Here is a 25631-nt window from a genome sequence, read left to right as displayed (position 1 = left end):
CTGCTTTCAATATAAAAATCATTTTCAATGACTGGCAGTGTTATGGGAAAATAGCTGTTTCATAAATCATGAACGTCATATTATGCTTTTATCAACAATGTTATATAGATAGGCGTTTTGGTAATGTTTAAGTATGAAAATAGGAAAAAGAAAATGCGCCCTGTAAAAGTAGAGCAATTGTTCATTTTTTTTTTTTTAGCTCTTATATGTCTTATAATGCTCGGGAATTTTATAGTACGATTAATTGAAAGGACAAGGGACGTTATTCGCTATATACCGCCGAGAATTGCTTTATTTTTTCAACTTTCATATTATGTTTAATTACTTGTTTTATTTACTCATCTAGGACCTAATCCTTACCCGACTTACATTAAAATGACGTAATATTTTATTATGACGTCATGATTGTGCGCTAAAGTTGGGTAGTTTAGCAGAATCTGTTGATTTTAAGAAGATATGAATAAACTTTATTAAAAACAGATATTTTTGCTTACAACAACCAGATTTATATTTTGCATGTTTGATTATCCATTACTAATCTGCTTTCATTATCAATATGGTGTCGGTAGTTGGCTGGAAACAATATGAATTTAAAAAAGAAGAAGACTGAATGCAGAAATCGGCAGTTTTCCAGTATGAATCTGTCTGTTATGTAGTATTTTCCTTGGAAACGAAATATTGCGGTGATGCAAAGTGCGACATTGTAGAGATATGTAATGAGGATAAGATTTTTATATAATTTCTTGTAATGAGTGGTTTTGTTTGTAGGTGACATATATATTATCAATTGTCACAGCAGTGTGACTTTTGTATCATCATTGTACGATAAAAATGATAACGTATCGTTTTTTCTTCATTATACTACATCGCTACATTAACTATGATGGGATGCATATTATTTTGTTCAATTGTTACTTTATAAAAATGTATTTAATACATGCATATAAAATAGATGCATACGTATATATACATGAGTATAACTCAATAGCTAATAATAATGACCTGCGTGTGCGTTTTTAAACTCGTTTTTGCGTACATCAAGTTTAACGTATGCATACGATGAGTGTCAAATATTGCTACATTTTAATTAGATCTTGATTCCAAAGGTTCTCAAGACATTTCAAAATATAATACAACAGTTTCTTATATATTCGAGCGAATGTTGGTTTATTCATTTTGATTATTTAAAACATCAATCCCCTATAATTCATTCGGAGGTTCGAACAATGTCGTGGCCATTTTTTGTTGTTCTATTTTTTTTTTTGCATTGCCTAATGTGTAGGCTAACGCATGCATATTTGCAAGTACATGCATACATATGCAACGAAAACACTATTGGGTAGTTGGCCTACACATTCATACATGTAGAAATATAAGCATTCAGGCACGGAACATCAGGGGAGAAACTTCCCCTCGGATTTTTTTTCTTTCGTGGACAATTTATTGCTCTTAAAAAACGCAAACAGCCCTGTAACATCCGTAACTTTTACTTTAATCTGATAAAGTATACATACATGTATATGAATGGTGAAAACTGCTACTTAAAAGTTTATATAAGTAATTATGGGAATGAACATACCCCTGCACAGTTTGAAAAATTGGGGTATTCATAAATATGATGTAAAATCTCTCTCTCTCTCTCTATCTCTCTCTCATGCTAAAAATTAAGGTATTCATAAGCTGATGAAATCTCTCTCTCTCTCTCTCTCTCTCTCTCTCTCTCTCTCTCTCTCTCTCTCTCTCTCTTTCTCTCTCTCTCTCTCTCTCATATGCTTTTCGGATTTTTTTTTCGGATAAGCCTGACCCCACTTTGAAAAACGAGTATTCGTGCCCCATATTCAATCAAATAATTGTATAAAGTATGTTTTACCTTCTTATTTTGTCTCTTAGAAAGGATCAGTTTTAAATTTCTTTTTGTGTGCGTTACTTGTAATAGACATGCATATATATATGTAATTTATGAATACAGTTGTGTTAACAAACTATTTCGTTTATAGAACACGTGACATTTCTCAAGTGTATTCTATCAGTATTGCAGATTCATAATGTCTTTTGCATGGAATCAAACGTATACATGTTACACATGTAAAAAACGATTAAAACAGATGAAAGAAGACCTGTCAAAGGAAATCAAAATAAGCTCCTTTGAAAGTTTCTCTCGTTTATGACGAATGTTTGTGACAATGATGTTGTTTGTAATAAATGTAGACAGTTATATTACTCATCATTGAAATTGAGACATCCCCTCATTAACATACAGGGTAATGGAAATTTTGTTCCATCTTGTGACAAAATAACTCTTGAAATACCATCAAGATACAGACATGACTGTTGTTCTATCTGTGATAAGAAAGCGCGGAAACTTATTGTACTTCCTGACCAGGCACGACTCCAACTTCTTGTGCACTTTGGCGTCCTTCTGAAAAAAGGTGCGATATGTTGTCCAGTACATATCGACAGCGGACGTATAAGTGGAAAAGTGTTAAAGACCGGAATCAACACCAGAGTTAGAGAAAATACATCTCTTAGCAATGACGAACTTCTTTCCCTCCCGGATAGCTTGAGAAATCTTGTGAATACAAAATTATTCACCCGCCTTGATTTTGATGATAACACTTCTTTCTCTGGTGAGGACTATCAAAATCTCACGGGTCTCACTCGTAATCAATTCAATTATTTAATCTCCAACGTTAAGGAAATTAAACTGTCTAAGTCAAGAAGTGTTCGTACTTGTGTGGCTATACTGGTGGTTAAACTTAGGTGCACCTTGGACAACAAGCTGTTGACAACCTTGTTTAATATGAAGAAATGGCAGGTAACTCAATCCCTTTTATTACAAAATTCAATATATTAAATTGAAAACATTTATTTTCTGATAATTAGAAGTTTGATATGTAACAGTGGCGGATCTCAACCCCCTACCCACCCCCCGCTAAAATTTTCAAAAATTAAGGTAACCAAGGTCTTTTATTAAAAAAAACGATAATAGAGCAATCATATTTCTATCCTCAGAGAAATAAATGACACGATCTTTTTGAGTTATTGTTACTGTTATTAAGAGATCTTATATTGTATTCTCAACTCCCTAAAAGTTTCATTTTATCAATTTCACCACCTTAAATATGATAGAAAATAAAATTACTACTTAAGGGGGCTGGATACAGTTATTACTGCCCTAGAGATTTTTATTAAATTTGTATCATTGATGAGTTGTACTTTCGACATTTATTAAGAAGAAAAAAATGATTTTGCTCGTACAGTATTGTGTAGGGGTCGTCTCAAAATATCAGCACCTTTACTCTAGGACCTTATGGGATTTTCTTCGAAAATAAAGAACTTTTCATATTTTTGCCCTAGAGTTTTCAATCTTTTCAATGTATGTGAAAGTCTTAGACATATTTGACAATATAATGAAATAAAATCAACATGTCCCCGTTTAGAAAGACCAAGGGGTCATCTCAAAGTTTCCTCCCTATGCCATTTTTAGCTCTCATAAAACACTATTAGTCAAAATTTTGAAGACGAAACCCCATAATTTTGTTTGTAACTTCCTCAAGTCATAGAGACTTACTAAATCTATCAAGATAATTTATTGGGTGTGTACCATGATAGAAAATGAAATCTGAAGATTGAATAGGGAACGTTTCAAAGTTTTTATTTGAGAATCTACTTATTATATAGTTGTAACTTCTGCATGTATCAACAATTATATATTAATGAATAACTTAAAGTCATTTGTTTCATTGATTAGATAATTTCATGTTTAAACACCTTTAATTTTGTAATGACTGATAAAGTAAGAATATTATGGTGTACATATTTACGGTTCAAAGGGACTATCTCAACGTTTAATTTCCTTTTCAGCCAACTTTTTTCTTATATTATTCATCAATATTAGTCCAAATTTGTTGGATGAAAGCGCGTATCATTTTCTTTGCAATTTACTCATTCCATAGGAACTTACTTATGCTCTTTTAAAATCTATTTTGTATGGATCATGATGGAAAATGAATTTGAGGAATTGCTTAGGGAATATCTCATTTTCCTCTAATAGTCTGAAATAGTTATACCCGATTTTGTGTGCGTGATTTAGATGTTTCTTTGAATCTGGGATACTTGATAATTGTAGTACATTACTAACTTCCATATGATCGGGAAAATAAATTAAATAGCTATATGCATGTTTGATATAGAATAAAGAAATATCAGGAAATAGTTATAAATCTCAGAAAAGTTAAAAGAATCACAAGATTATATTCTCAAAACTTTACAAAATATGTTTCGATCTCATGCGTAAATAACTACAACGCTACTTTATAAATGATACTATCAAAAGTTTAACCATTAGGCCTACCAATGGCTCCATGTATAATTCAACTATGGAAAAATATACATAGCAAGGCCAGAGAACATCATTAAAATCATCAGGTCGTTAAGTTTCCTGTTCCGGGGGGGGGGGGGGGGGGACTGCCATTATGTACCTATACTCGAAATCTCTATGAAGTGTATTGTTTTACCCAACTACATTTACAATATAGATGTGATCTGAAATATATCAATTACAGAATTTGTAATTGGAAAACGTGTGCACTATACCCATAGTCTGATTATATAGGAATGGGATATTTATTAGACGATCTACCAACGAAACATAGGCCTATGGTGCACAATAAAACTGTTAAAACACTCCCTCCTCTTTCTCATAAGAACAGCAATCCTCATCATTTTAATAACGTACGTATACAATATTTCGAAATACGAACTGCATATAATAAAAGTTACATTGACCTTTTTATAGAAAATAAATTATTTTAGTGAGAATGAGATGCTTTGAATACACAAAAAGTGCGTCACAATGCATGTTGAGTATGACGCAATGTGAGGTTAAAGTGTGACGTCAGCATTAATACTATAGTGTAGAAAATGATTTGTTAGACGCGACGGATCTTTGTTGTTTTCTTTTTATGAGAAACAAGTGTTCTACAATAGATTTACGTCAAATGATTTACTATCTTCGATATCGCTATCATTTTTCCATTTTGGATTTTTTTCCCTTGTAAACTAGAAGATAGCATACACTTAGGAAATTTATTTTAAACAATATATGCAATCTAAAATAACTGACATTGTGTTTAAACCATGTGTCATGTATATCACTTCTTATCCCCCCTTTTTTTTTTGCTGATGTATTTATACATTTGTTTGTATTTTCATGCTGCCCCACGAGCTATGCCTTTGGCGTTTGGAAATAAGATATGAACATGTAGGGCAAAATATACATGTATATACATGCATATGATAACACATATTAAAATAAATGATCTAGCTGACTTTATCTTTGGACATAGGTCGACATCGAACTTTTTTCTATAAATAATTTCTTTTTGTAATATCCCCATGTGTTCAAAACACCGGGAAATTGTCTTACGTCTGCTCTGGTCTTCTCAAGTTGTAAAACAACTTTTTAAACAAATTTTTCTTATTATCTTTAGAATTTACTATATTTGAACATGAATTAACAGTCCTTTAGTTTTTTTATTTAATAAAACATCGTATTTGTTAAAATATATAGAGTTCACTTTTTACGACTTCATGAAAGTGAAACAATGCGCAACAACTGCGCAGAACGCAAAAATTCGAATTGTACTCGGCCTCGTTAAAAGACATTTTAAGCCCTATGAAAGCTACAAAATCCACGGGTTTTTTCCCCGACCTCTGCCTCATGACGCTGTGTCCCCCTAACTTCAATTACTGGATACGCCCATGGATAGAATGGAAATTAATACATTTATGTATCTGTTTAGGTACGCCGATCTATTTCCTCTGCCAGGACTGCTCTTATGAATCATTTTGTGCCAGAAAATCTGGCTTTGAACATCTCACACGAGACAGTGTGATACAAAATCACACAAGGCAGTTAGCACAGGAGTTTTTTTCGTCAGATTTAACTGCATCCTCATCGGCCATGCTCGTTTTAGATGGAACCTATATATGTATATATCCAGAAGTCTAATAATTACACCTTCTCAAGGCGGTCGTACAGTCTTTATAAACATAGATCGCCCGTAAAGCCAATGATCGTGGTAACAACATCTGGATATATTCTATCCGTTCTTGGTCCATACATGTCCGACTCTAAAAATAATGATGCCAGGATCCTTAACCACATGATCAAGTCTAACGTGGAGGACTTCAGAAGTTGGCTTAAGGAGGGGGATACATTCATTGTAGCTCGTGGTTTCCGAGACAGCAAGGAAGTCCTGACAGATATAGGCATTAGGATGGAAATGCCATGCTTTTTAAAAGACTCCAAACATACCACAGAGGAGTCTAATAGTTCCAGATTAATAACCAAGGTATCCCCTCTCTTTCATATATATATATATATATATATATATATATATATATATATATATATACATACATATACATACATACATGCATACATTTAGTTTTGACAGTTGACATTATTAAGTGGATGAATTGAATATAGTTACATATGTAATGTACATTTCACACGAGAATGTTGTTAATATATATACATGTAAAACTTATACGGTACCGATTTTGATGCACTAGATGCTCAATTCGACAAATAATGTCTATTCAGTGATGCTTAACCGAAATGTTTGAAATCCGAAATAACTATGAAGTTTTAGATCTAAATATAGCCAAAAACAGCGTGCCAAACAAGTGGAGCCAAATTCGTCCAAGGATAAGAGCTATGCATGAGGGAGATAATCCTTAATTTTGAAATGAATTTCTAAATTTTATAACAGCAATTAAATATACATCCGTATTTTCAAGCTAGTAACGAAGTACTTAGCTACTGGGCTGTAGAGACCCTCGGGGACTAACAGTTCACCAGCAGATGCCTCGACCCAGGGGTAATAATGTAAAACTTATACGGTACCAATGTTGATGCACCAGATGCGCTTTTCGACAAATAATGTCTATTCAGTGATGCTTAACCGAAATGTTTGAAATCCGAAATAACTATGAAGTTTTAGATCTAAATATAGCCAAAACAGCGTGCCAAACAAGTGGAGCCAAATTCGTCCAAGGATAAGAGCTATGCATGAGGGAGATAATCCTTAATTTTGAAATGAATTTCTAAATTTTATAACAGCAATTAAATATACATCCGTATTTTCAATCTAGTAACGAAGTACTTAGCTACTGGGCTGTAGAGACCCTCGGGGACTAACAGTCCACCAGCAGAGGTCTCGATCCAGGGGTCATAATGTAAAACTTATACGGTACCAATGTTGATGCACCAGATGCGCATTTCGACAAATAATGTCTCTTCAGTGATGCTCAACCAAAATGTTTGAAATCCGAAATAACTATGAAGTTTTAGATCTAAATATAGCCAAAAACAGCGTGCCAAACAAATGGAGCGAAATTCGTCCATAGTTCCACATTTTAATGTAGGTTCGATGGGTTGTAGAGTCTGTCAATGCAAGACTAAAACGATGGCGTTATCTTGACAGAACCATACCAAACACACAAATTCCTTTCATTGGTGAATATGTGCACATCGTAGCTGCTGTAGCCAACAAATATTCCCCACCTCTAAGCTCAGGTATTGCTGATGAAGATCAAACTCTATCAATAAAAATGCTTCACCTCTCACGTCAAGCGAACGAGATGCGCGTCCGCGTAGAGACGGAGGGATGGGATCAAAGGTCCTACTCGTGGAAAAAGCTGGACGCTATGGATGTTGCACTATATTTCCCTGGATTCACCGAAGATGAAATCCGTAGCTTGACTCTTGGCACATACGAAGTCAAGATGGCAAAAGCTTACACTCATGAGTATTTACAGGTCCTATATTAATATATTTCATATTGATGAATATGTTATGCCACAACGAAATCTATTCTGCATCCTGATGCGAGTGGTAAAATCCCGCATTAACAACACAATAAGAAAAAAAATAATACAAATATTGCTTTCCATGTAAAAGATATACAAACCATTTTAGAAATTAAGAAGAGATTGTATGGAAATACAGTCCAAAGCTAAAAGAACAGAGAGAGAGAGAACAAGAGAGAGAGAGAGAGAGAGAGAGAGAGAGAGAGAGAGAGAGAGAGAGAGAGAGAGAGAGAGTACAGTGACTATAAGCTGACAAAATCAAATAACCTTCCTCTAGGAAGACGGTGCCAATGAAATCCTACTGAATGAGGACATCCTCTTTGTTATTGGCGACAAAATGCTGAGTCGCCATGTGTCGGCCAAGAAATACTTCTGCTGGGTTGAACAAAAGGAAGGAGTAATAACATCATGATATTGCAAATGCAAGGCTGGTTCCCGGGTTGTTGGCTGCTGTGCAAATATAACAAGTGTTCTGTGGTATGTATTTGTACAATCGTTCATGTTTTACAATCTAATTAAAATTAAATATGATAATCCGCTTAGCTAATATCGCTACATTGTAGATAAGCGGATCGTAGGATCTAATTTTAATTAGATGGACGCTTTTACAATCATGATGTTAAAATGTGTATTGCCCGAATTGTAAGTAAGTTGCTGTGTGGTAACGAAGATTTGAAATGTTTTTATTATTATTATTATTATTTGCTACTGATAAATTGACCATTATCTATTAATTGCGTATCATTGATAAGATATTTTCAATATTTCATATTTTATACTTCTACAATAATTTCAGGTACTTGTTGTTTGCGCGCCACCAGGATAGACCTGTAAAAGGCGTACGTGATTGGACTCACAATCTGGATGACGCAGCACGACCCATTCGTGAATCTGACAGAGGAGAAGATAGTCCATTTGAAGAATAAGAGATAGCACAATGATCCTGATACATGTCTTTTTTGTTTTTATTTTTTTTTTTACCACAGAATGCATTTTATCACTAAACTTTGTGTCATTTATTCAGATGGACTTTTACCTGGATTCGACAATCCCGACGTGGTTGTTTATTGTTTTTTGTAAAAACTGTATTTAAAAATCACCAACTGTTGTCAACCATCACCTTTTATCAACGACTCGTCACACTCTAAAGGCAGAGGGTATTATTGAACGCATCTCTTGACATGTGTTGAATTGTGTTTACAGTCAAATGTGTAGGTTAAATATTATCGACAAAATATTTATATGTACTTGTAGTTAGAGTAGTATAATCAATAATATTGGTTCACACACTGTTATCTATAGGTCCGTCTCCGGAATTTCATAGTGATCTTTCTCTAAGCACAGTACATATATTTTACATATAAATCGGATCTTTTTCATGTACATTGAATTTGTAAGTTAATGACATTATGATACCATTCAATCAAAACTTGAAATAAATTTATACGAAAGCTGATGTAATCTCGCCCAGGATGATTGGCGTTCATGCAAGTGCACTTCGTGTCAGTGTTTATTGAAAAAGCTACCGTCGGAGGACGACATTAGAGTTAACAATGCAATATTTGAACGTTATTTTCGCAAATTCAACAAAAGAGAAATGGCACATGTTATATATGGTGAAACGAGAAAATTGTCGCCTTTCTATCTGCAAAATATGGTCAGTTTTAGAAGCGCGGCCATTTTTGGCCAATAACATCCCTTGTCCTTAGAACTTAATCTGTGGTTTGTTTTTTATCTTTACAGAGATATTGAGTTAAATAGAAAGTACAAAAATCAAACAGAGGAGAATTGATAGTGGCTAAATGAATTGTGATGAGTTAATACAATGATTATTAAGAATAGGTGAACAACGATGGAAATGGAAATAAATTATGTAATTTTGCTCTTGATGACTTCTAAACATAATTATCTTAATGTTCATCATGCTTTGTTGTAACGCCTTTTAAAATGATTAAGATCTGTTTAAAGATTATGTTTTTAAATCATTGACTTTGATCTAATCATCATGCTATGTAATTATGTTAAAATTGTGTGAAATGAATGGAGAAACGTAGATTAGGGTTACAATTGTAAAATAATTGATGCTACTTATCAACCAAACTATGCAGTTTTAAATGAAATTGATGAATTTGATCGTCATGTTTTTGCAGTGATTTGATAGTCAGATTTTCTCATCCATTAAGAATTTCCTATTTTGACTCTAATCTATTGAGAGGTGTCGTAATGTGCAGATTTGAAAAGTATGAACAAGTATGCATTTATATGACCTTTAACCCCGTAGACCTCTTTAGATCATGAGACATCATGGTATTTTTTAGAAACGTGTTCCCTGTTAAATTCCTAAGAAAATTATATGATATAAGTCTACCTCAAATCAGGGCACATACAGATCTGAATCGATATTTGAAATATTGTGATTAGATCTTTAATCAACCATTGAGAAATGGTAAAATGTGACTTAAATAACTTTGAGATTTATTTATGAAATGACAGCACAATAAAACTGCTGAAAGGGATTAAATGAATTCCGAAGTATAAAAGCGAAATTCGAAATCGAAAATTGGCTATTGTGAGTCTTCAATTCTCACAGTAATACAAAAAGCACATAAAACATCGTATATCTAGCATGTACCAACATATCAGACCTAACTTATAAAACATCGTATATCTAGCATGTACCAACATATCAGACCTAACTTAGCTATAGCTTTTATACAACTTTCTGTCACATTTCTAAAACATTTACAATTCCCATGGTTATAAGAATATAAAAACGCAATGCAGTATAATGTACTAACATGATATAAAAATATTAATACATTACTCATTATCGTAGTAAATAATAGTATTTTTGCAATGTGTAGATATCAAATTAATTTCATACCAAACATAAAGCTATTTTAATGCTTCAATCTGACGAAAAAGTGAGGCATTGAGTTCTGAAAACAGCGAGATGGTATTTATCATGAATTTCCAACGATATACGATGGAAAAAAGATAACTCCAAAATAACATTGATAAATATAAAAATCGCCATATCTCACATCATTATCATTCTTACTTCCTGGCATGGCGGTTCAAACATATTGACATCAATCTTAATCTTCTTTGAAATATGGTAATGTTATCATCATATTGTTATCTGTACGAAAGAAATGCTCGCATATATTGATCACAGTGTATGTTTCTTGTAAAATTGCAGATGTCATAGCAAATTAAAATATAACATATTGGTGCCTATCAATATTTTGGAATCCACGATGTAGTGAGAGTGCACAACTCACTGTCCATATTCTAGGTATACACTGTATACATCTTAGGTAAGTTTAATTATCTCCTAGTCGACAGGATCATAGATTGAGGACTGGCCCATTTCTCCCAGTTCTTGATATACATTACTGACAATCCCACCTTCATTGACTTTTAATGAAGGGTCTTTAATGCAAGGATGAGAATCATCGGGACGATATTTTTCACCTTCGTATCATGTCCTCCTTTTACTGAAAAAAAATTACTCCACCTTTGAAACACGAGGGTGTTTTTATATATTTTTTTATGATACCGTTTTAAGAGAAGCTGCTTACCATTGCACGATTTTGCAAACAGCATACACTCCAATGAGAAGTAATGTGAAACATAACGCACCAAGGACTGCATAAAATCTTATGTCTATTTCCTGTTTTTCAGCTTCGACTGCAATGATTAATTGAGACAATGAAATATCCATTATATGAATAACACATTACAACATTACGTTATTGTATACTTGTCTGTCCATACTAACCTTCTATACAGTAATTTCCTTGCCATCCAGTTTTGCAACCACCCGTGCAATAGCCCGTCACATGATGACAATCACGTGATTTCCGACAGAACACACTACATTCCGCTGTACAATTAGCACCAAAATGCCCAAACTGGCAGACTAAAACATTCGAAAAAAATCATGAAATGAAAGGTGAAGATAACGAAAAGTTATCAGTCTCATAACTCCTATAAGCTGCAAATATTTATAACTTATATGGTACCATTTTTGATGAACCAGATGTGAATTTCGACAAATAATGTCTTTTCAGTGATGCTCAACCGAAGTTTTAGAGCTATTTTTGGAGTCAAAATCGACTAAGGATAAGAGCTATGCGTGAGGGAGATAATCCTTAATTTTAAAATGAATTTCTAAATTTTGTAAGAGCAATTAAATATACATCTGTATTGTGTTTAAATATGGTTAATCTATGAAATATGGTTAATTTGTACATGAATCTTGTATTTCAGCGCACATCAGTATAACCCTAATCACATTTGTTGCCCCGGTATCATTAGTTTATGAAATAGCAAAATAGTTTAATTTATTCGTGGATTTGGTACTTCTGGACACGCAAATGTTACCTTCATCACATTTGTTTCCCCGGTATCCAGGCTCACATCCATCATTACAAGAACCGTTGATGTACTGACACTGCTTGCCATCTCGACATTTCCCGCATGTTTGGTTACAGCTTGGTCCGTACAGATTATCACCACACTCTAGTGTAATAATTTGAATAAAGATGCAAGAAAAGTTTCAATTTTCTTAAGTGAATCATGTCACTGTACTGAAAACAAACTAGGTGAATCAAATGTATGATCGAAAGGATTGCACATAAAATGTAATATGATTTTGATGGTCATGATAAATGGTCATTTAGCTGTCTTTCTTTAGATTATTAATGTACGATTATATAATGATATCATAATACAAATAAAAGAATAATGATGTTGGCCTTTTTCGTAAGTACGGTGAATATTCCGTGACAATTGATTGTTCAAAAACATAGACTCGGGTGAAGGGATCACGGGTAATGTTCCCTCCGCTTTTCAAACATGCATTTCCGTTATATCCATATTTTGATAAAAATGCATCGGGTGAGCAAAACCTCACTTTTTGTACAATGGTTATGAATAGTAAAAATGTAGGCTTGAAGTTATGAATTAAGCTGATGTATTGAATGACGAGCACTCGTCTTGTCCCTCCACAAAATCACATTTTAAGAAACTGAAGTTCAGACCAAATTGTTTGCTAGTTTGCGGTTGTAATCTCTCACGATTTAAGATTTTGGAATCACTGAAAGAAATATCTACCCATCTATCTATCTGTCTGTATATCTATCTTTCTATCTATCTATCTGTCTGTATATCTATCTTTCTATCTATCTATCTATCTATCTATCTGTCTGTCTATCTATCTATCTATCTATCTGTCTGTATATCTATCTATCTATCTATCTATCTATCTGTCTGTATATCTATCTATCTATCTATCTATCTATCTATCCGTCTATCTATCTATCTATCTGTCTGTATATCTATCTATCTATCTATCTATCTATCTATCTATCTGTCTGTATATCTATCTATCTATCTATCTATCTATCTGTCTGTCTGTATATCTATCTTTCTATATATCTATCTATCTGTCTGTATATCTATCTTTCTATCTATCTATTTATATATACCAAAAAGTAAGAATTGATAAAACATAGTCAAAATAACGAAAATAAAAACCTGTAGCATAAACAAGTCAAATCACGTCATTACGTAGTGTTATGTGACTCCATACAAAACGGTATTTTTAAAACACGGAAATAGATTATTTTTACTCTGTCAATAATAAAATTTCTTTAGTTCAATAATTCAATCCCCAGATCACTCGAATATTTTTTCTCACTTTATAGCAAATGAAGAATTTAACGTTATCTACTGGACACGGAAAGAACGCAAGACATTCTTGTTGCCATGGCAACAAGTTTCTAGTTATTATTATTATTATTAAGGTCTTCCGTTCAAGACGGAAGACCTTCCAGACGGAAGACCTTAGAGTGATTCTACTGTTTATTATCATTATTCTTTTTATTATTATTCTTTTTTTTTTACTGAAGATTTCTCAGAGATGGCTGGATGGATTTTCTTGAAATATTCAGGGATGATAGAGAATATAAATACCTCCAGACCCTTTTTTCATTTTTTTTGAAATTCACTTCCGTTCGTCAGATATGTCCGATTTCCGTTGTTTTCAAAAATATTTTGTCCGCGCGAGATCTCAGAAACGGTAAAAGATTTACATACCAAACTTACAGGAGTGATATACCTTAAAGAGTAGGCGAGCCAAATTGGGTTAAGCACGTCCGCCGTCACTTCCTGTCGTCACCGGAAGTGATCAAAAAAATCGAAAATTTCAACTTTTCCTTTTTTTTTATATAAAAACTTGCATCACTTTATTGCATCTCTTTTGCAGTTTCAAAATATGTAAGTCCCACAGGAAACAAAAACGACAACTTCCGGTCATAAGAGAAAATCGAAATAAATTGAACATTTTTATTTCCCATAAATCTCGCTTGTGAATGAAGTATTTGAAATACTTTTCAAATATGTTGCCTACACCGACAATATCTAGAGTAACATCAAATATCTTTGTAAAATCTACTTCCTGTCGCGCGATTTCCTGTCCTCAAAATGAGATTTTGTTTACGAAATTGCTCAGCAACAGTTAAAGATTAAGGCACTAAACTTTCAGAAATGATAAATCATGACAAGTGGGTTTGTCGAATATGGTTAACTTCGTCAACCGTCACTTCCGGACCTCACCGGAAGTGATCAAAGAAATTGAAAATTTCAGATTTTTTCTTTTGATGCAGAACAAACATTAGCTTATTGTTTCATTCTTGTTCTTTTGAAATATGTTGACCCTATCGGAAGCAAAAACGGCAACTTCCGGTATTGTGAGAAAAAGTGGAAAAATTGAGTTTTTGACTTGGTCTTAAATCTCGCTTGTATATGGAGTATTACAAATGATTTTCTTGTATGTTATTGACATTGCAAAACATTGCAAATGTCTAGAGTAACGTAAAGTATTTTTGTGAAATCTACTTCCGGTCGCGAGATTTACAGTCTTCAAAATGAGAATTTGTTCAAGCTAAAATTCTGCAAATGTTAACGACTGTAGTCTCAAATTTTCAAGACTGATAGTCAGTCATCAGTGTGTTTGCATCATGTGAGAATCGTCCGTAACCGTCACGTCCGGTCGTGACAGGAAGCGATATAAAAAATATAATTTTTTGAAGTTTTTTTTTGGACAGATATTGGGGCTATCATGGATGATGATTAGGTCTTGTTCATGTAAAATATTTCCACCGGAAGTGCCGACCGAAAAGCCGGAAGTTTTCTCAAATATGTGTATTTTTGTCGAAAGCTAAAGGTATGATTAGTTGAGAATTATTAATATGTAGAATAAAATATTTATTCAATTGGAGGTCTTCCGGTCATGACCGAAAGTGAATATAGACAACAGGAATCATAACGTGTTTTATTTTTTTTTGTGTGTATGTTAGGCGCAACGGTACATTTTGTGGAATATATTTTTGAAAATTCCAATGCATTTCACAAACTGGAACCGAATTTGACTAAAGCAATCTGAACTGCAATTTGTTTCCAACACTGATAACCTTAATATCAACGGATAATGTGTGAAGAAAATAAAATTCAATTGTAATGAATGGGTTTTAAACTTCCAATCTCGACAAGAAGTAGTATAACGGAAGACCTACTCATTACTAGTAATGAGTTTCTAGTTATTATTATTATTATTTTGACTAAATTTTGTGCAAGAGTTTTCTCGAAAACTATACAGTGGTTTTCAGTGAAACTTTCAAGAAAAATGCATTATATTATGAACTTTGTTTATCACAAAAAAAAGGGAAAATTCCATTTCCGTTCCAAGTTATGGACAATTTCCTGATTTTCAAATGGAACTTTGTTTGCGAGTGATCTAAAGAAAGGGCTAAAGATATGAACTGGAAACTTATTAGAGATGATAGAACATTACTTATAGATTTGCAGAATCACTATTTCGTACGTCATCATAACTTCCAGTCGCTACCGCAAGCGAATTTAAAAAATGGATTTTTTCAATTTTTTTGTTTTTTAATGTTTTTCTTTGATAAAGGTAAGATAAATAGAGACTCTTTATAGAATAATGAATATAATAATTCTTTTTAAATTGATCAAACCAAACTCTAGATATTCGTAATTTTAATTTCGAAGCGAGGTCCTCCCTAGCCTAATGGTTAGCATAGTGGATTTTCATGCGGGCGACCCGGGTTCAATCCCCAGATTATTCGAATATTTTTTTCCCACTTTTTACAGCTTAAAAATGATATTTCATTCTTGAAATGATGTCTTGTATTTGTTCCGTGGGTTATTTCGATATTTTCTCAATATCAACATTTTATAATTCTTCATGCATGCAGAAGTATGTACAGGGAATGCATAACGTACATGTAATACATGTACATTTGCTATGAGTGAAGAAAAAACTTTTCTGATAACAGAGAACTTATTATTCCGAAAACATTGATCTACCGTTCACATTCAATCTGCTTAATACTACAAATCATTAATTTTCTCATATTTTATTTCCTCGGGACAAAGGAGTAACTGAGATTGTATAACGGTTATATATATTGTGATATCAATTTAATTGTTTCCGTCTATTTCTTTATCTATATACTTTATAAGTGGCACATACATATGTACTTCTACATGCATTCAAATTAGTATCGATAGTATTAATACTGTCATTTTCTTATTGAAGCAACGGTCTTCACTAACGCAATGGTTAACGAGTTCGATTTTCACGTGGACGACCCGGGTTCAATCCCTGATCCTTTTCATCAACAAACCACCGTCTTTATAATTCGAAGATGGATTTTAATCTGACTCTTTCACCAAATAATTTCTTATATCATTAAAAACTTCAAAGTGGCTTAACATTTTAAATTTCAGTGACATACGCGTTTTACACTCATCTCCATAGAATCCGACGTCACATCCGTTTGTGCAGGTTCCATTAACATGGTTACACGTCATTCCTTCACTACAGTTACCACAGGTATCCTTACATTGTTCTCCGTAATACTGAGGACTGCAAGCTACCAATGAAATACATTATAGAATAACAAAGGACAATCCCTAACAACGCGAAACAAGTTAGTTGAAAAATGTACATAACACTGAAGCAGACATACGTAGTTTACACTGATGTCCCTGGTATCCAGGTTTACATCTGTAACAGACTCCAGTCTCTGAGTGACAGTATCGACAGCTTGTATCAGGACAAGGAATGGAACAGTTAAGTCCGTAGTAACCGGGTACAGGACAACCTTTGTAGAATTAGGAAGTAAGTCTTATAAAACACAAACAAATTCTTAGAAACTCATCACAGGATACTCCTAGAAAAATATTTGCAGAGTAAAATACTGTTTGAATTAAGAATAAAATATAGAATGTGAGGATAAATAGTATGGATTATGAAACAATGAAATATTACACAATTAAATGTTTATCTATTAAAACCCGAAAATCGTACACGGCAATTATATAGACTACAGAATAATTTTTTCATAATACAAAGTTTAAAACAACTATATTTCATTATAATGCTTTATTGATATTTTAGATAAAGTTGGACATTCTAAAATTTGAATACCCATCCATCGTTATCAACATCCATAGATTCAACCTATGGTGATATCTTTACGAGCTTCTTCTGTTTACAAAAGATACATAGAGGATATCTATATTGCGTGTTTTGATATTTGGTTTATCCAACGAGTTGATATGGTGTATTTATTCGCGAGGCTTGCCGATAAACCAAAATCTCAAAATACGCCATTATAGATGTTGTATTTATCTCATACGTCTTCTTTTCACTTAATTTGGAGATGATCCCCTGTATTATAGAACCAGATGATTGAATTTGTTTTGAATCTGTGGCTCAGACTTCCTTACGCAGGAAAAAATAGTGCGCATATAATCCATTCATTATGGAAAGCCTTAGAGTACCCCCACATTATCATTATTTTTCCCCATATGAAATACCGAAATTATAATCTCTTCCAAAAATAAAAATGTAGTGGATTTTCATGCGGGCGACCCGGGTTCAATCCCCAGATTACTCGAATATTTTTTCCCACTTGATAACAAATGAAGAATTTAAAGTTATCTACTAGACAAGGAAAGAACGGAAGACCTTCTTGTTGCCATGGCAACAAGTTTCTAGTTATTATTCTTATCATTACTTTTTGACCAAATTTTGTGCAGGAGTTTTATCGAAAACTATACAGTGGTTTTCAGTGAAACTTTTGGGAAAAATGCATTATATTATGAACTTTGTTTATCACAAACAAATTGGGAAAATTCCATTTCAGTTCAAAGTTATGGACAATTTCTTGATATTCAAATGGAACTTTGTTTGCGAGTGATCTACAGGAAGGGCTAAAGATATGAACTGGAAACTTATTAGAGATGATAGAACATGACTTATAGATTTGTAGAATCACTATTTCGTACGTCGTCATCACTTCCGGTCGCTACCGGAAGCGAATTTAAAAAATGGATTTTTTCAACTTTTTTGTTGTTTAATGTTTTTCTTTGATAATGGTAAGATAAATAGAGACTCTTTATAGAATTCTGAATATGATATTTGTTTTAAAATTGATCAAACCAAACTCTATATATTCGTCATTTTCATTTGGAAGGGAGGTCCTCGCTAGCCTAATGGTTAGCGTAGTGGATTTTCATGCGGGCGACCCGGGTTGAATCCTCAGATTACTCGAATATTTTTTTCCACTTTTTACAGCTTAAAAATGATATTTCATTCTTGAAATGATGTCTTGTATTTGCTCTGTGCGTTATTTCGATATTTTCTCAATATTAACATTTTATAATTCTTCATGCATGCAGAAGTATGTACAGGGAATGCATAACGTACATGTAATACATGTACATTTGTTATGAGTGAAGAAAAAACTTTTCTGATAACAGAGAAGAACTTATTATTCCGAAAACATTGATCTACCGTTCACATTCAATCTGCTTAATACTACAAATCATTAATTTTCTCATATTTTATTTCCTCGGGACAAAGGAGTAACTGAGATTGTATAACGGTTATATATATTGTGATATCAATTCAATTTTTTCCCCCTATTTCTTTATCTATATACTTTATAAGTGGCACATACATATGTACTTCTACATGCATTCAAATTAAGATAGATAGTATTAATACTGTCATTTTCTTATTGAAGCAACGATCTTCACTAGCGCAATTGTTAGCGTGTTCGATTTTCACGTGGACGACCCGGGTTCAATCCCCGATCCTTTTCATCAACAAACCACCGTCTTTATAATTCGAAGATGCATTTTAATCTGACTCTTTCACCAAATAATTTCTTATATCATTAAAAACTTCAAAGTGGCTTAACATTTTAAATTTCAGTGACATACGCGTTTTACACTCCTCTCCATAGAATCCGACGTCACATCCGTTTGTGCAGGTTCCATCAACATGGTTACACGTCATTCCGTCACTACAGCTACCACAGGTCTCCTTACATAGTTCTCCGTAATACTGAGGACTGCAAGCTACGAATGAAATACCTCATGGAATAACAAAGGACAATCCCTAACAACGCGAAACAAGTTAGTTGAAAAATGTACATAACACTGAAGCAGACATACGTAGTTTACACTGATGTCCCTGGTATCCAGGTTTACATCTGTAACAGGCTCCAGTCTCTGAGTGACAGTATCGACAGTTTGTATCATCACAAGGAATGGAACAGTTAAGTCCGTAGTAACCGGGTACAGGACAACCTTTGTAGAATTGGGAGGTAAGTCTTATAAAACACAATCAAATTCTTAGAAACTAATCACAGGATACTCCTAGAAAAATATTTGCAGAGTAAAATACTGTTTGAATTAACAATGAAATATAAATATATAATGTGAGGATAAATAGTATGGATTATGAGACAATGAAATATTACACAATTAAATGTTTATCTATTAAATATTAAAACCCGAGAATCGTACACGGCAATTATATAGACTACAGAATAATTTTATCATAATACAAAGTTTAAAACAACTATATTTCATTGTAAGGCTTTATTAATATTTTAGATAAAGTTAGACATTCCAAAATCTGAATACCCATCCATCGTTATCACCATCCATAGATTCAACCCACGATGATATCTTTACGAGCTTTTTCTGTTTACAAAAGATACATAGAGGATATCTATATTGCGTGTTTTGATATTTGATTTATCCAACGAGTTGATATGGTGTATTTATTCGCGAGGCTTGCCGATAAACCAAAATCTCAAAATACGCCATTATAGATGTTGTATTTATCTCATACGCCTTTATTTCACTTAATTTGGAGATGATCCCCAGTATTGTAGAACCAGATGATTGAATTTGTTTTGAATCTGGGGCTCAGACTTCCTTATGCAGGAAAAAATAGTGTGCATATAATCCATTCATTATGGAAAGCCGTGGGGTACCCCCACATTATCATTATTTTTCCCTATATAAAATACCGAAATTGTAATCTCTTCCAAAAATAAAAATGTAGTGGATTTTCATGCGGGAGACCCGGGTTCAATCCCTAGATTACTCGAATATTTTTTCCCACTTGATAACAAATGAAGAATTTAAAGTTATCTACTGGACACGGAAAGAACGGAAGACCTTCTTGTTGCCATGGTAACAAGTTTCTAGTTATTATTTTTTGGACCAAATTTTGTGCAGGAGTTTTCTCGAAAACTATACAGTGGTTTTCAGTGAAACTTTCAGGAAAAGTGCATTTTATTATGAACTCTGTTTATCACCAAAAGAAATTGCAAAAATTCCATTTCGGTTCCAAGTTATGGACAATTTCCTGATTTTCAAATGGAACTTTGTCCGCGAGTGATCTACAGGAAGGGCTAAAGATATGAACTTGAGACTTATTAAAGTTAATAGAACATGACTTATAGATCTGCAGAATCACTATTTCGTATTTCATCTTCAGTTCCGGTCGCTACCGGAAGAGAATTTGAAAAATGGATTTTTTCAACTTTTTTCTTTCTTAATGTTTTTCTTTGATAAAGGTGAGATAAATAGAGATTCTTTATAGAATTCTGAATATGATATTTGTTTTTAAATAGATCAAACCAATCTCTATATATTCGTAATTTTCATTTGGAAGCGAGGTCCTCGCTAGCCTAATGGTTAGCGTAGTGGATTTTCATGCGGGCGACCCGGGTTCAATCCCCAGATTACTCGAATTTTTTCCCCCCACTTTTTACAGCTTAAAAATGACATTTCATTCTTCAAATGATCCCTTGTATTTGTTCCGTGCGTTATTTCGATATTTCCTCAATATCAACATTTTATAATACTTCATGCATGCAGAACTATGTACAGGGAATGTATAACGTACATGTAAAACATGTACATTTGTTATGAGTGAAGAAAAAACTTTTCAATCTGCTTAATACTACAAATCATTAATTTTCTCATATTTTATTTCCTCGGGACAAAGGAGTAACTGAGATTGTATAACGGTTATATATATTTTGATATCAATTCAATTGTTTTCCCTATTTCTTTATCTATATACTTTATAAGTGGCACATATATATGTACTTCTACATGCATTCAAATTAATATCGATAGTATTAATACTGTCATTTTCTTATTGAAGCAACGATCTTCACTAGCTCAATGGTTAGCGTGTTCGATTTTCACGTGGACGACCCGGGTTCAATCCCCGATCCTTTTCATCAACAAACCACCGTCTTTATAATTCGAAGATGCATTTTAATCTGACTCTTTCATCAAATAATTTCTTATATCATTAAAAACTTCAAAGTGGCTTAACATTTTAAATTTCAGTGACATACGCGTTTTACACTCCTCTCCATAGAATCCGACGTCACATCCGTTTGTGCAGGTTCCATCAACATGGTTACACGTCATTCCGTCACTACAGCTACCACAGGTCTCCTTACATAGTTCTCCGTAATACTGAGGACTGCAAGCTACGAATGAAATACCTCATGGAATAACAAAGGACAATCCTGAAGAACGCGAAACAAGTTAGTTCAAAAATGTACATAACACTGAAACAGACATACGTAGTTTACACTGATGTCCCTGGTATCCAGGTTTACATCTGTAACAGGCTCCAGTCTCTGAGTGGCAGTATCGACAGTTTGTATCATCACAAGGAATGGAACAGTTAAGTCCGTAGTAACCGGGTACAGGACAACCTTTGTAGAATTGGGAGGTAAGTCTTATAAAACACAATCAAATTCTTAGAAACTAATCACAGGATACTCCTAGAAAAATATTTGCAGAGTAAAATACTGTTTGAATTAACAATGAAATATAAATATATAATGTGAGGATAGTATGGATTATGAGACAATGAAATATTACACAATTAAATGTTTATCTATTAAATATTAAAACCCGAGAATCGTACACGGCAATTATATAGACTACAGAATAATTTTATCATAATACAAAGTTTAAAACAACTATATTTCATTGTAAGGCTTTATTAATATTTTAGATAAAGTTAGACATTCCAAAATCTGAATACCCATCCATCGTTATCACCATCCATAGATTCAACCCACGATGATATCTTTACGAGCTTTTTCTGTTTACAAAAGATACATAGAGGATATCTATATTGCGTGTTTTGATATTTGATTTATCCAACGAGTTGATATGGTGTATTTATTCGCGAGGCTTGCCGATAAACCAAAATCTCAAAATACGCCATTATAGATGTTGTATTTATCTCATACGCCTTTATTTCACTTAATTTGGAGATGATCCCCAGTATTGTAGAACCAGATGATTGAATTTGTTTTGAATCCGGGGCTCAGACTTCCTTATGCAGGAAAAAATAGTGCGCATATAATCCATTCATTATGGAAAGCCGTGGGGTACCCCCACATTATCATTATTTTTCCCTATATAAAATACCGAAATTGTAATGTCTTCCAAAAATAAAAATGTAGTGGATTTTCATGCGGGCGACCCGGGTTCAATCCCCAGATTACTCGAATATTTTTTCCCACTTGATAACAAATGAAGAATTTAAAGTTATATACTGGACACGGAAAGAACGGAAGACCTTCTTGTTGCCATGGCAACAAGTTTCTAGTTATTATTATCTTTTGGACCAAATTTTGTGCAGGAGTTTTCTCGAAAACTATACAGTGGTTTTCAGTGAAACTTTCAGGAAAAGTGCATTTTATTATGAACTCTGTTTATCACCAAAAAAAATTGCAAAAATTCCATTTCGGTTCCAAGTTATGGACAATTTCCTGATTTTCAAATGGAACTTTGTCCGCGAGTGATCTACAGGAAGGGCTAAAGATATGAACTTGAGACTTATTAGAGTTGATAGAACATGACTTATAAATTTGCAGAATCACTATTTCGTACTTCATCTTCAGTTCCAGTCGCTACCGGAAGAGAATTTGAAAAATGGATTTTTTCAACTTTTTTGTTTCTTAATGTTTTTCTTAGATAAAGGTGAGATAAATAGAGATTCTTTATAGAATTCTGAATATGATATTTGTTTTTAAATTGATCAAACCAATCTCTATATATTCGTAATTTTCATTTGGAAGCGAGGTCCTCGCTAGCCTAATGGTTAGCGTAGTGGATTTTCATGCGGGCGACCCGGGTTCAATCCCCAGATTACTCGAATATTTTTTCCCCACTTTTTACAGCTTAAAAATGAGATTTTATTCTTCAAATGATGTCTTGTATTTGTTCCGTGCGTTATTTCGATATTTTCGCAATATCAACATTTTATAATACTTCATGCATGCAGAACTATGTACATGGAATGTATAACGTACATGTAAAACATGTACATTTGTTATGAGTGAAGGAAAAACTTTTCAATCTGCTTAATACTACAAATCATTAATTTTCTCATATTTTATTTCCTCGGGACAAAGGAGTAACTGAGATTGTATAACGGTTATATATATTTTGATATCAATTCAATTGTTTTCCCTATTTCTTTATCTATATACTTTATAAGTGGCACATACAAATGTATTTCTACATGCATTCAAATTAATATCGATAGTATTAATACTGTCATTTTCTTATTGAAGCAACGATCTTCACTAGCGCAATTGTTAGCGTGTTCGATTTTCACGTGGACGACCCTGGTTCAATCCCCGATCCTTTTCATCAACAAACCACCGTCTTTATAATTCGAAGATGGATTTTAATCTGACTCTTTCACCAAATAATTTCTTATATCATTAAAAACTTCAAAGTGGCTTAACATTTTAAATTTCAGTGACATACGCGTTTTACACTCCTCTCCATAGAATCCGACGTCACATCCGTTTGTGCAGGTTCCATCAACATGGTTACACGTCATTCCGTCACTACAGCTACCACAGGTCTCCTTACATAGTTCTCCGTAATACTGAGGACTGCAAGCTACGAATGAAATACATCATGGAATAACAAAGGACAATCCTGAAGAATGTGAAACAAGTTAGTTGAAAAATGTACATAACACTGAAACAGACATACGTAGTTTACACTGATGTCCCTGGTATCCAGGTTTACATCTGTAACAGGCTCCAGCCTCTGAGTGACAGTATCGACAGTTTGTATCATCACAAGGAATGGAACAGTTAAGTCCGTAGTAACCGGGTACAGGACAACCTTTGTAGAATTGGGAGGTAAGTCTTATAAAACACAATCAAATTCTTAGAAACTAATCACAGGATACTCCTAGAAAAATATTTGCAGAGTAAAATACTGTTTGAATTAACAATGAAATATAAATATATAATGTGAGGATAGTATGGATTATGAGACAATGAAATATTACACAATTAAATGTTTATCTATTAAATATTAAAACCCTAGAATCGTACACGGTAATTATATAGACTACAGAATAATTTTATCATAATGCAAAGTTTATAACAACTATATTTCATTGTAAGGCTTTATTAATATTTTAGATAAAGTTGGACATTCCAAAATCTGAATACCCATCCATCGCTATCACCATCCATAGATTCAACCCACGATGATATCTTTACGAGCTTTTTCTGTTTACAAAAGATACATAGAGGATATCTATATTGCGTGTTTTGATATTTGGTTTATCCAACGAGTTGATATGGTGTATTTATTCGCGAGGCTTGCCGATAAACCAAAATCTCAAAATACGCCATTATAGATGTTGTATTTATCTCATACGTCTTCTTTTCACTTAATTTGGAGATGATCCCCTGTATTGTAGAACCAGATGATTGAATTTGTTTTGAATCTGGGGCTCAGACTTCCTTACGCAGGAAAAAATAGTGCGCATATAATCCATTCATTATGGAAAGCCGTGGGGTACCTCCACATTATCATTATTTTTCCCTATATAAAATACCGAAATTGTAATCTTTTACAAAAATAAAAATGTAGTGGATTTTCATGCGGGCGACCCGGGTTCAATCCCCAGATTACTCGAATATTTTTTCCCACTTGATAACAAATGAAGAATTTAAAGTTATCTACTGGACACGGAAAGAACGGAAGACCTTCTTGTTGCCATGGCAACACGTTTCTAGTTATCATTATTATTATTTTTTTGGACCAAATTTTGTGCAGCAGTTTTCTCGAAAACTGTAAAGTGGTTTTGAGTGAAACTTTCAGGAAAAATGCATTATATTATGAACTTTGTTTATCACCAAAAAAAAAAAATTGGGAAAATTCCATTTCGGTTCCAAGTTATGGACAATTTCCTGATTTTCAAATGGAACTTTGTCTGCGAGTGATCTACAGGAAGTGCTAAAGATATGAAATGGAGTCTTATTAGAGATGATAGA

The 25631-nt window shown here is 33.4% G+C and overlaps 1 protein-coding gene and 1 long non-coding RNA gene across 2 annotated transcripts; both read right to left on the bottom strand.

Moving 5' to 3' along the window:
- Window positions 1-10388: 10388 nt before the first annotated feature.
- LOC130049080 (uncharacterized) lies at window positions 10389-11570 on the bottom strand. The gene is made up of 3 exons (XR_008797607.1): window positions 11463-11570; window positions 10571-11378; window positions 10389-10523 (listed from the first exon to the last, which is right to left on the bottom strand). It is a non-coding gene; the product is annotated as an uncharacterized LOC130049080 (long non-coding RNA).
- An 87-nt stretch (window positions 11571-11657) lies between these two features.
- Window positions 11658-24808, bottom strand: LOC130049696 (multiple epidermal growth factor-like domains protein 10). Its single transcript, XM_056147619.1, has 11 exons — window positions 24801-24808; window positions 24331-24488; window positions 24097-24234; window positions 21881-22042; window positions 21651-21788; window positions 19438-19572; window positions 19204-19341; window positions 16941-17075; window positions 16707-16844; window positions 12268-12405; window positions 11658-11803 (listed from the first exon to the last, which is right to left on the bottom strand). The coding sequence occupies exons 1-11, from the start codon at window positions 24806-24808 to the stop codon at window positions 11658-11660; spliced, it is 1434 nt and encodes a 477-aa protein (XP_056003594.1).
- Between the last annotated feature and the right edge of the window lie 823 nt (window positions 24809-25631).

This window comes from Ostrea edulis, chromosome 8, assembly GCF_947568905.1.
Source record: "Ostrea edulis chromosome 8, xbOstEdul1.1, whole genome shotgun sequence".
In the NCBI taxonomy this organism is placed as follows: Eukaryota; Metazoa; Mollusca; class Bivalvia; order Ostreida; family Ostreidae; genus Ostrea; species Ostrea edulis.
Note: the sequence above shows the minus strand (reverse complement) of the source record. Positions and strands in the feature narration are given on the sequence as shown.

Coding starts and splice junctions, on each gene's coding strand:
- LOC130049696 (XM_056147619.1), bottom strand. Junction 24,235..24,330: donor GGGACATCAGTGTAAACTAC/GTATGTCTGTTT, acceptor TTTCATTCGTAG/CTTGCAGTCCTCAGTATTAC. Junction 22,043..24,096: donor TGGAGAGGAGTGTAAAACGC/GTATGTCACTGA, acceptor GTGTTTTATAAG/ACTTACCTCCCAATTCTACA.